Below are 12,815 nucleotides of genomic sequence, written 5' to 3'. Positions count from 1 at the left end.
TGGTATCACGTCCCCGGGGGAAGGAGGCGTGCCCTCCAGCTACAGCCTCACGCTACAGCCTCTTGACACCATTCCACCACCGTCTGACTGTTGCAAACAAAATGCTAATAATGAGCGTGAGATTTTGAGAGACCAACCCAAATTGGCAGGTATGAAGCTTCTCTTGACCAAGAATTGAAAGCAGCAGTGTGACCTCTGGCCAGAACTTTGTCACGAGCTCCTCCCATCACCATATGCCATATAAAAGACATGCAAGTCTTTCCAAATTTTTTCTTCTGTCTTTTACTTTGCCTCGGCACATGTAATGTGTTTTTTTTGTTGTCCATGCGTTTGGTAGTCCTTTTGGCACTCAACAAGTGTCTTCATGAGCTGACATTATGGTGTTTGGTAAAGTCCACAAACTTTTTAATCTTTGTTAGTTCCTTCACTCCAGCCTATCACAACCCATCTTTAAGTCATTGCAGCTAATAAAAACAAACGGTCATGGCAAAGTCTCGAAGGTCAGAAAGAGGTCAATCACCGACTGTTTTCAAGTCTGGATTAATTCAAGGATCTCTGACATCCTTGGTTAATGTATCCAATTAATGTTTGCCGCTGCTCTCTGGTTGCAAGGTTCTGCATGGATTCTGAGCCTAGAGATAGAAAAAGGCAGCAAGTCTTCAGCTGCAGTTCCCAATACATGCATGGTGCATGATTTATACCTTTTAAATGAACTTTTTAACAAATAGATGCAGTTATAACGTTATATGTGTAAAATGTTGAAGTAGCATTGTCCTTCTGTAATTAACTTTGTATTTAACATGTAAATTGTAAAAGTAGATCTTTACTGAGCTGTCGAGATAGAATTGTTATGGTTGGGTTCCAAGTGTTTGCTATAACCAAGGGCGGTTCTTTCTGTTTCAGAATCGCATGCATGAGTCGTTGAAGTTATTCGACAGTATCTGTAACAACAAATGGTTTACAGACACTTCCATCATCCTCTTTCTCAACAAGAAGGACATATTTGAGGAGAAAATTAAGAAATCTCCGCTAACTATCTGCTTCCCCGAGTACACAGGTAACTAGGCCACCGCCACATCTCTTGGTGGGGAGGGAAACGCACAAGTCTTAAAAAAAAAGGCAAAAGGAAATCATTTGGTAAATTATTTGAAGTTCCATAGCTTGAATTTAAGTTCTTTGAATGTTGGTACGAGAGCATGTCAAACCTTCGTCCTCGCAAAGTTCAAAAAATTTACTTTTAAGTCACTTGTGTCAGGAAATGGAACCAAATTGTTGTTAGTTTATGAGCGAGAAATGTGAGATGTCTAAAATAACCCAATGTTCCAGGAGATGATACACCATGAGTCCATCCACAGAATTCTGAACACTGAAAATACAACTAACCCTTGTCACACACACTGCCCTTCAAAAAGATGAGATACACTTGCCTACATCACAGGAAAAATTAGCCATAATTATAATTTAAGTAATGCCCATTTCCTCTCGATTATTTTAGGAATAATTCAGTCAGGAGTTTCACATAATGTAAGCAGCATGCAAGGTAAGATGGACTCATTATGAAGCAGGGTGGAGATTTAGTTAAACATAAAAAGTTAAACTTCAAGGGAAAACTTGAATTGCATTATCCATGAGCAGGGAGACTTCAGTGCAGTACTGAGGGAGTGTTGCACTGTCAGAGGTGCCGTCTTTCAGATCAGACGTTAAATCGAGGCCCCGTCTGCCCCCTCAGGCAGTCGTAAAAGATCCCATGGCACTGTTCGAAGAAGAACAGGGAGTTCTCCTGAAGTCCTGGCCAAGATTTATCCCTCAACTAGCATCGTAAAAAACTGATTATCTGGCCGTTTATCTCATTGCTGTTTGTGGGAGTTTGCTTTGTGCCAATTGGCTGCTGCCTTTCCCTACATTACAACAGTGACTACAATTCAGAATTGGCTGTGAAGCAATACTAGGAGAAGGTTATCGATTCTGAGAGAGGTGTTTCTGCTTGATTCCTAAAGGCTGGAGATCATCATGGATGGGAAAGCCTCTGGTTAACATATATACAAAAATAGAATAATTGCCTCATGAAAGTACCATACCCATCATGGATAATGCATTTGAAGTTTTACCTTTAAGTAGCTTTCTTAAGCTAAACTAAATCTCCACCCTACTTCAGAATGAGCCCATCTTACCTTGCCTGATGCTTACATTGTCTGTTCAACTGATGACATCATCAACCGGCATAGTCCATATAAAAGGGGGAAGCACAATTGTAGCGATAATAACAACTTGCATTTATGTAGCACCCAAAATGTAGAAAAATATCCCAAGGTGCTCCACAGAGACATAATCAAAAACATTTGTAATGTAGATTCCAGATTTTTTTTTGAGTGATTTTGCCCCCTAATTGCTGCCAGTTTCCTGTCCTGGTTGCACAGATGCTTGTTTGCAGAGTTACTGCAGGCCTCTGGTACCTCACCCTAGTGGGCAATCTTCATGTGTCATTCTAGAGAGGCAGGCTGCTCCACCATGGAAGGCACCACAGCTGAATCCGATCCTGTGCTCAGCCAACGACCGCATGTGCATGCGTGCACACGCAGACACTTTCCAAAAGTTGTGGAAATCATGGCACACTTTCTCCTCACTATTTCACATGCACTGAGGTTAATCGTAGTGCCCCAGTTGCCGCACTGACTGAGAGTAGCTAACTCAGGATTTTGAGGCCCATTTACTGTGAGAATCTCAAAATTGCCCTGAGTTATTTTTAACATTAGACTTCTCAGCTCATTTTTACATTTTTTTTATTAGGAAGCCGAGTTTCAGCTGTTTTGCAGAGTTTAATTATCGGATGGAGAAGTAATTTCTCTTGGGGGCGGGTTCTTTGGTGTAGTTGCTGAAATTAGAAGTCTGGCTCATTTGGAAACAGCAGCGTTATGGGTCCGAGATTGTTGGCCTTGGCTTGGGATCGCTGAGAGCCTGGAGCTGTTAGTTGGGTTGCTGGACTCCGCTAAACCTTACCTGTCACAAAGTGGGAGGATAAGATTTCCATACACATGCATACAGAAACACTAGCCTTGATTTTAACCTGACCTACAGGGCGGGTTCGGGTATAGCGCCCGTTTTACAGCGCCCCCCTCCCCCTGATTTTATGCTCCTTTTGAAGGCACTTTGCAGATACCAGTCTGAGACTGTGTGAATCTGTCATGCAACTGCGGACATAGATACATAAAACCAAATCAAAATTGCTCAATCGGTAGCACTCACCTCTGAGTCAGAAGGTCGTGAGTTCAAGACCCACTCCAGAGACTTGAGCACATAATCCAGGCTGACACTCAAGTGCAGTACTGAGGGAGTGCTGCACTGTCAGAGGTGCCTCCTTTCAGATGAGACGTTAAACTGAGGCCCTGTCTGTCCCATCAGATGGACATAAAAGATCCCATGGCACTATTTTGAAGAGAAGGGGAGTTCTCCCCAATATTTATCCCTCAACCAACATCACTAAAACAGATCATTTGGTCATTGCCGTTTGTGGGACCTTGCTGTATGCAAATTGGCTGTTACATTTCCTACATTACAACAGTGACTACACTTCAAAAGTACTTCATTGGCTGTAAAGCACTTTGGGATGTCCTGAGATTGTGAAAGGTGCTATATAAATGCAAGTCTTTATTTCTATTGCTAATCCCAGTTGCCTGGAATTTCGGCGAAGAGTTCGACCAATCTCCTGCCACAACTTCGGCGGAAGCTTGGCCGAACCCCTGGAGAAACCGTGTAAATCGCCGTTTCTGCGGAGTTTCCCACCCGAAGTCACGACGGGAGATTGGGAGAATTCTACCCCAAGGCATTTATTTTTGGGCAGGGTGTCTGTCTATGTCTCTGTTAAAGTTTAGTAAAAATATTTCCTGACAAGCTTCCAAAAAAGCAAAACAGAGACTGAGAGACCACAGAACGTTTTACCCGTGTTACTCACTGTTTTAAAATTTGTAGTTTGATCTCAGAGGGCTGATGTCTAGCACCAGAAAAAAATACTGGTCAGAGTAAAGAGATCAACCTTAAATGTTGCTGATGCTATTTTTTTTCCTGTGTGTTTGTCTCTCTCTCTCTCTCTCCCTCTCTCTCTCTTTCAGGCCCCAGCATGTTTGCTGAAGCTGTTTCTTACATTCAGTCCCAATACGAGAGCAAGAACAAGTCAGCGAACAAGGAGATCTACACACATATCACCTGTGCCACCGACACCAATAACATCCAGTTTGTTTTTGACGCAGTAACCGATGTGATCATTGCTAACAACTTGCGAGGGTGCGGACTGTACTAGAGTCAGTCGGGCACTGTAAAGGTGGCATTTTTGCAGACAATTCTGCCACTGGTTTTACTTCAGATAAAAACAAAACAGCCTATTGTGCAGCTGCTGCTCCAGCACAGAGCGAAATTGGACAGATTTCATCTTCACTTGTGTACACACGTGGCCAGGCAGACACACACACACCGTCACACGATCCATGCCCCTTAGGGCGCAGTTATACTGCCACTTTTGCATTGATGTTTTGGGTGTGCCTCAATGCGTGAGTGGCAGTATAACTCTGGAGACTACCGACAGCAGTGAAACCAGGAGGTTCGAGTTCCCCTCGGGGAGGCAGTCGTGTTGTTTGGAGTTCGCATCGAGTGCAATATAACTCCACCCTTACTGGTACTGAGCCACTTACTTATACACAACCATTCACATTGTCAGCCGCACACGCAGACACACCTGGCTCCAACACTCAGGATGCACGCACGCACACAGACACACACAAACACACCCCTACATTGTGTATGCTTGTGTATTTTCCTTTGATACATTCGGTATTGGCTATTCCCATTCTCTTTCCTCTGCCTTTTGTTCACGATGTTTTCAGTTTAACTAAATTTATCCTCGGATTCACTTTACCTGAAAAGTTCCTCAAATTGTTTTTTTTTTAAAAAACATTATATTTCAGAACTCATATAGTCACATTTCCATTGCGTAAATAAATATTGGATTTTGGTAAATTTTCATTTGAAAGCCCGCAGTTTCAGCAGTTTAATTATTTGATGCAGATGCTGGTTTCTTTCAGGTTTTACTTGGTGCTGTTGCTAAAATTAGAAATGTGACTTGCTTGGGAAGAGATTGCTCAGGGATTGTTGAGGGATTGTCGGCCTTGGACTGTGTCAAAAAACCAGTAACTGGACCCGTGTTATCTGGTCCGTGGGGACCCGTGTTATCTGGTCCATGGGGACCCGTGTTATCTGGTCCGTGGGGACCCGTGTTATCTGGTCCGTGGGGACCCGTGTTATCTGGTCCGTGGGGACCCGTGTTATCTGGTCCGTGGGGACCCGTGTTATCTGGTCCACGTGGGGGCCCGTGTTATCTGGTCCGTGGGGACCCGTGTTATCTGGTCCGTGGAGGCCCGTGTTATCTGGTCCGTGGGGACCCGTGTTATCTGGTCCGTGGGGACCCGTGTTATCTGGTCCACGTGGGGGCCCGTGTTATCTGGTCCGTGGGGACCCGTGTTATCTGGTCCGTGGGGGCCCGTGTTATCTGGTCCGTGGGGGCCCGTGTTATCTGGTCCGTGGGGACCCGTGTTATCTGGTCCGTGGGGACCCGTGTTATCTGGTCCGTGGGGACCCGTGTTATCTGGTCCGTGGGGACCCGTGTTATCTGGTCCGTGGGGACCCGTGTTATCTGGTCCGTGGGGGCCCGTGTTATCTGGTCCGTGGGGGCCCGTGTTATCTGGTCCGTGGGGGCCCGTGTTATCTGGTCCGTGGGGACCCGTGTTATCTGGTCCGTGGGGGCCCGTGTTATCTGGTCCGTGGGGACCCGTGTTATCTGGTCCGTGGGGACCCGTGTTATCTGGTCCACGTGGGGCGCGGGAAGCTGTGTGGTAAATGTGGGCAGAGCCGTGTGTAACTCCTATCCTCTTTGGATTTGGCACTGTTAGAGCCACAGATGTCGGAACCCAGTAATTGTTGATATTTGTTGTACCTAACACGGTTGGTCAGTCAGTGGAGGGCAGTGGTACTGAGGCTCATTTCCAAAACTTTGGTTTCATGGCAAAACTTGCAGATTTTTGTTTTTTTGCTGATCAACCTGGCAAATCTTCAAAATATTAAATAATAATCCTTCAAAATTCTTCTTCACAATTTTAACTTCTTGTGAACCTTGTGTGTATGTATGTGGGGGAGATCTACTAACATCAAAAATATCTATTATAAATCAAAATATATATTAAAAACCACTATTAAAACTGAAATAATATTTTTAAATAAAATACAGAAAAATCAAATCAAAATAATATAATGACAAAATAAAATAGATTTTATTTTATGTCTGTCCCAGTTACAAGAGATTGTCTTTTCATAGGAGGCTGATATGCTGATCCATAGTATTGTTTTTGAGAGATGTGTTGTTACACTTGAGTTTTTCTGCAGTGTCCCTCCCTCTCCCCAGTCACAACCAGTTTCCACATTTCTGGAATGACTCCAGTGCCATAAATACCACGCTTGACTTCTGACTGCGCGGAATCGCTTGACTGGGCTACTGGCCATGTGAGGATTGGAAAGGTTCAGAAATGTCTTTCTCCAGTATTCCTGAGCACACTGTGGGGCTCGATCCTGCCCCTTTGAGAATTAACAGGACTCCGCCCCCCCCCCGCCTCCAACCAAAGTTTTGGACAGAGAGCCCTTGGTATGGAAAAGACAACAAGCGGTGTTTTAGATTTGCTGTTTTACATGGTTATTCCATTAGACAGTTGCAGACATCTCTTTTGCCTGGTGTAGCGGCCTCTGTATAATTCCAACTGGGTGTTTATTTGTTCACCAGGAGAGGTGATGCACGGCACAGCACTGTAGCTGTCACGTAGCTAGTGGAAGGCAAAGTTGAGACAGTATTTCTGAGTCAGGCTATGTTTCATTGAAGGACATACTATGTTGTAGAATAGCACCTGGTCTCCAAGATCCTGGAGATCTAAGTAGTTCAGTTTCCTATGACAATGTATGTGTTATCAAACTAATCGCTGCATTAAATAACAGCACATAACCAAGAGCAGTATTCAAGAATGAACAAACAGGCTCAGCCCCTGAGAGTTCCACCTCTTTTATTACTGGCTTTGAATATCTTCAATGACTAATCAGATAGATCTGTCAGCCTGGCCAGGACAGGCCTGCACTGGGAAACCTGGTACACAGGAGAATCTTGGATAAGATTGAGACAGCATCCAATTACTTGAAATTGCTTGACTTCAGGAAAGTGAACAAGGTATATGCCTAGGGATGGAATGATGCAGGTACCAGAGCAGGCCTGGCAGTTGATGGGTACTGATTCATATACTGGTACCACATCTAGAACAAGGGGCATGACCGGTACTGGTTGATGGTATCAGTATCAGCCATAGTAGCATGAAGGTGTTGGGTACTGCTCATTTACTGGAAACACAACTGGTATTGGCAGCATAGGAGTGATGGGTACTGGGTCATATACCAGTAGCAGTGACATAGGACTACAAGTACAGTTAGGCAGTAAGACCAATGCATTCCTGTCCAAGAAGTTGACTTCCATTTGTTTCCTGGAGTAATGATGAGATCTGCTACCAGAGGGTGGGACCTGTACTGGTGGGTACAGAAACAAAAATCAATACAGCAGGCTATCCCAACTGGCCTCTCTGCAGAGGCAGGTGTATTATGACACTGTTCTCTGTCTATAGATGAGATATAAGAGTTTGTGGATTGCAGGCACCTTTACTTCGTTGAATGATGATTCAGTTCTGTGGTGTATGGCTGTTGCTCCCTGTGTGGAGTTTTTGAGATGTCCTGTGCTGCTGTTACTTGGTTACATTTTACAGTTCCACTGTCAGTATTAGAGCAAGTCTTCAAGGCCACCTGCCAGCTTCGAACCACTCGTGCAGGTCTGGTAAGTGCCATGTCGGTTTTGAAGGCCAATTCTGCTCATTTGCTATTGGAAATAAACCCACTAGTCCTGTAGCGTGCTGGTATTCCTTTCCAAAGTATTAACCACAAAGTGAGTAACATCTTGCAGTCCTGTCTACCCAGTGCCATAACACTAATAGGAGTGGAGTGCTTCAGGTAAGTGAACCGAGCGGAACACAAAAGTAAATCTTCATCCAAAACTTGGTCATAGGGAGGTCTTTACTCTTGCAGTATATGCCAATGTTCAGTGGCAGACTCTTAGTCACCCCTGTGTAGAATTAGGAACCGTAACGTCAGCTCGAGTGACCGCTTAGGCTAACCTAGTGCTTTATTGGTTATTACATGTGAATGAGGTATTTACAGTCATTTTGTAACAAAGTGAGTACCTGTCTGTTTATACATTAGATCGTGTCATTATTTATTTCTGTTGTTAATGTATTTATTAGTAAGATGTCAATAAAGTGCCAGCTCTTTCCTAGTGTGTGTGTTTGCCTCTTCTTTGTGTCTGTCCTGATGACGCTGAGTGCATTCTTTCATTCATTCTTAGATCTACGGTTCTGAGGTAAGGAATCCATTCAGACTCCTTTCTCCAATTTTCAGGAACCCAATATTATATTTAAGGAGTCAAAGCAGAAAAAAAATAGTGGAATAATCTTGGTCCCCAGATATTTTCATAAAGTCTTTCAATATTGTTTTACTCGATGTACTAGTGCCAACTAATGACTGACCATCATTACTGCCCCAAACTGGGATATCTGGACTTCTGTCTATAGTTTCTAATAGGAATATCAACTACCCACATGCAACTTGGATGTACAGCCACTGACTCCATTGATCCTCACTCCACAAAATCATTATTTTATTTTACCTGACTTTTTCTCTTTATTTTTCCCACAGGACCAGAGCTTTAGTACATTGCTGACTTCTAATAGATTGAGCCAGTCAGTGCAGCAAACCTTTGCCCATTCACTGCCCATGACACTCCGTGTCTGACTGACAGTGGAGGTATGATTGCAGATGGCCAAAAGTCCGTGAGTTCTTTACTCTACCCACCCCCATCCCCACTTTTGTGGGGGGCGGGGGAGTGAAGTGTTCCGTTCAGTGAGACCAGTCAAAACTCACACCGAAAACTCGTGCCAGTGATAGGAAGTGCTAGGACTTTGATCTGCTATTGTCTGGCAAGTGTCTGTCCACTTCCATCTTCACATGATACGTAATGGATGTCCAACAGTCTCAGCAGTGTAAGTGTACATCGCGGGCCGCTGTGTGTTAACTTCACACAATAGCATCAGCATCCACCCTCCCTCTTGTACATCAGCTCCTCAGTCCACAGGCTCCTGGTTATCTTGCTGTGTTTGCCAGCTTCCGTTGGTAGATTTTGTGATCAGATTAGGTCCACCTTTTGTTGTGTGGCACTGCTGCCAAAATGAAAACACTGAAAGGAGAAGTAAGTTTAGCCTCTGGATTCAACCTGGACTTCAGGTTGGTTTCCAGTGACACAAGACGTGGAATCTGCCTTGGTACCAACTCCAGGTACGTTCCCAACTCAGAACCGTGACCCATAAACACAACTTTGAAATATCAGCGCTGGTATTTCACAAAATAATTATCACCACATCTCATTCATTCGGACAGAAATTCTCAGAGTACACTTCCCCTGCCTCTATACGCTGCAATGTACCCCTTTAATAGAGAACTAGCAACAGGCTTTTCTATTCTGTAATATGGCAGACACCTCATTCTTTCTCAGCGCCTATTTACTCCCAAGCGGCTGGTTCCAAATACAGATATATTCCCAGGCTCCTGCAGCACCGTGAACTCTGGAGTGTGCCAGACTTTGCAGGAAAGTTACGGATAGAACTCTTACAAATTTAACTCATATCACATCATGAGCAGTTTTATACAGCCCTCAACGGTCTTGGTACAGTGGGAGTTTGAGTGTTCCAGTTAGTAAGGCCTTGTTCAGTGCTGTTTGCTTATGTCTGCTAATGTAGGATCCCTGTATAAGTGCACTGTAAACAGGGCAGTGCTGTATACCCATCAGAACAGATATTTAAGAGGACAAGTTGTGTTTGGTGTTGGAGGAGCCGGTGTTCATGTTTCTGGCATCTCTGATGGTTATGGAATACATCCAAATGATGTGCTTGTGATATGTCTGCAATACATGTATACAACACAATATAACTGCCTACCTTTTATATAGTGTGTGATTTATCTCAATGAGTTGGTCACAAGACCTTCTTGAATGGATGGACTAAAAAGCTCCAGCGATTGGTCTGTACTTATTCAGTGAAATTGATGCCTTCACCTGTCACATTAGTTTGTTATTTACATGCAGTTGTAGCATTTACAACTGTGGGTGTATTGATAGTCCAGAAAATAACACAAACGCATTTTCTTCTGTGATTGCGAGCTCAGCTCCAAGGTACTCTTTGGAACTGCCTCTGAACAATAGATGGAGAGAGAGCTTGTCAGTGACTTGAGTGTATGATCTGGTGCACATCTCACATCTATACATCTGAATGCTAGACCGAGATCATTCTGGCTTTCCTTCTCACTGGGAACTTGTGTGGGCACAGAGCCCAATCCTGAGCTCTTTCACTGCAGAGCTTCATGAGCTCACTGTGACAGGGACACAGGTCAAAGAATGTGAGTTGATGGGTTTCGGTATTGCTGTGCTCAAACAGAAGGAAGTGGTGTTACTGGGATGGATTTCATTCATCAGGAAAGGCTGTAGTCTGCCCATGTAAAATGACCTCGATAATAGCTGCACTCTTGGCTGACCTCTGCATTTAGGAGTGATGGGTACTGGACCATATACCAGGAAACGTGGTGGGACACTTCACAGCTGAAGAAAGGACAGCTCTCTCGGTTAAAGGGTTGAATCTAAATTGAGCAAAATTTTATGGGACAAAAGCTCCCCATGTAGGGCCATCCAAAATGGTGGTGATCTTGTAGTCCACACAATATTTGATATGTACAGCAAGCTTAGTGGTGGCCATTGTGAATCCCATTCTCCATGCCCCTCCCCCCCACCCCCCCCCCCCAACCTAACTGGTCCAGAGATGTTTTAACCTGGGAAGCTTTTTTTTTGTAAATTAGATTGATGCCTTTATCAATCTCGAAACATGGGTCGTAAATAGACTCATCAGTGATAGCAGAGACCAAATTTAAATTTAGGGAAAGGGTTAAAGGTTTAGGCAAACCCTACAAGAGGTCAGCAGCAAAGGGCTAAATTAATAGAGGGTTTCTAGAATGATCAACAGTGAATGATGAAAGTTTTAGATGCTGGAATGTGTGTGTGTGTGTGTATGTGTATATATACTGAGCATTTGTGTCTGTCTTTCTGAACATTGGACTGTCTGAGCTTGTTTGAGAGCTTACTTGTATCTAATACCTATTTGGCTCATGTTTATTAACTGCACTCGTTCATACAGTTTCCTCTTTCTGATGCTAACGAATCCTCCTTCTTTCTCTCTCTCCTCTCCCTCTCCCTTGCTGCAGAACCGCATGCACGAGTCTCTTATGCTGTTTGATTCCATCTGTAATAATAAGTTCTTCATCGACACCTCCATTATTCTTTTCCTCAACAAGAAAGACTTGTTCGCTGAGAAGATCAAGAAGTCGCCTCTCACAATCTGTTTCCCTGAGTACACAGGTAGGAGTTTTGAATTAAACCTTCCCTACCCTTGCCTTTCTAGCAGTGACTGCCTCTCTGCGAGCATGTTTGTGTGTCCATCCTATTCATGTCTAACGGGCAACATTCACTCTCTTCAAACGTACTAACTCTTTTTCATGTCAAGGTTGAAGGGCCCATGTCATCAGAGGTCTCTGGCCTGCTAACCACAGATATGTGTGACTGGACAATGGAGCATTCGTGACTGTAAAATATGCTTGTGCTGGCTAGGGGGAGATGGGGCTAGATTGGGGTAGAGGGGTTAGGAGGGGGATTTTCAGATTTTTGTTCCTACGGTATTTTCAAAGACTTTGGGCTAGATTTTGATTTTGTGCGATAGTATATAATGGCTGATCGTGAGTCGGCAGCCCGTTTTACATCTCATTGACTTCAATGGAAATAAAAATAGGGAGATATAAAATGGGCTGCCAATTGGCTATCACCCATTTTACACTCGTTCAAAGACCAGATCTACCCCTTTCTGTGAAAATCACATGTTGAAACACTTTAAAGACCCCAACCGAATAAGGGCTGCGGTGGATTCATGAATCTTTAGACAGCGCTACTCCTGTAACCTTGCAATATTAGTTAAGGAACAAAGTATGCAAGTCAAAAAAGATGACAATAGTTCCCCTTTTGAGAGCTGCAGGAGCGTTTGAGCACTTTCAAAAGTAAAACCGAAATATACCAGTCTGTTCACAACAGGCTGGTGTCATTTTATACCCATGCTTTTTTATGTGCATCTGCTTATTTTTGTCTGTATATGTGTGACTACGTGTGGACATGTTTCTGCTGTAACTTTGTGGGTATTTGTGTATCTTCATGTATGCATATGTGCATATTTCTGTATGTATGGACCTGCATTTGTCTGTATGTGTATGTAAAGTTCTGTATGCACATGTGCATCTACATGTCTCTGTCTGTGTTCATATTTCTCTCTATCTGCTTGATCCAACATGTATATGCGCAGGTGCACACAGCTAGGTGAATGTATGCTGCCTGTACATTCACATACCTGTGTGTACCCATGCCTGTGTATCTGAGCATATGTATATGTGCACTTATCTGGATGTGTACATATATGTGTGTGTTTATCTGAGTGTGCTTTTCTGCCTTTGTGCGCACTTTCGTGTGTTACGTGTCTGAGCAAGTGTTGTCTCCATAAATGGGAGTGGGAGGTGTGTATCTGCCGATCTGTGCAAATGTTTATCTAGGTGTA

General features: G+C 43.8%; 1 protein-coding gene across 4 annotated transcripts in view; it reads left to right on the top strand.

The window, feature by feature from the left end:
* Positions 1-12,815, top strand: part of LOC137333530 (guanine nucleotide-binding protein G(o) subunit alpha) — a 261,989-nt gene that overhangs the window by 238,575 nt on the left and 10,599 nt on the right. The window contains exons 8-9 of one of the 4 annotated variants that reach the window (XM_067997728.1): positions 904-1,057; positions 4,107-5,397. The exons of 1 other annotated variant lie outside the window; for it this stretch is intronic. In XM_067997728.1, the coding sequence (XP_067853829.1) occupies positions 904-1,057; positions 4,107-4,294 (342 nt within the window). In that variant the 3' untranslated portion in view covers positions 4,295-5,397. Of the gene's footprint in view, positions 1-903; positions 1,058-4,106; positions 5,398-11,424; positions 11,579-12,815 lie in introns of those variants that run through there. 2 more of the 4 variants (XM_067997730.1, XM_067997729.1) reach the window with 2 other exon arrangements.

Source organism: Heptranchias perlo, chromosome 16 (genome assembly GCF_035084215.1).
Source record: "Heptranchias perlo isolate sHepPer1 chromosome 16, sHepPer1.hap1, whole genome shotgun sequence".
Classification (NCBI taxonomy): domain Eukaryota; kingdom Metazoa; phylum Chordata; class Chondrichthyes; order Hexanchiformes; family Hexanchidae; genus Heptranchias; species Heptranchias perlo.
The sequence above is the reverse complement of the archived record's forward strand: the minus strand, read 5'-3'. Positions and strand labels throughout refer to the sequence as shown.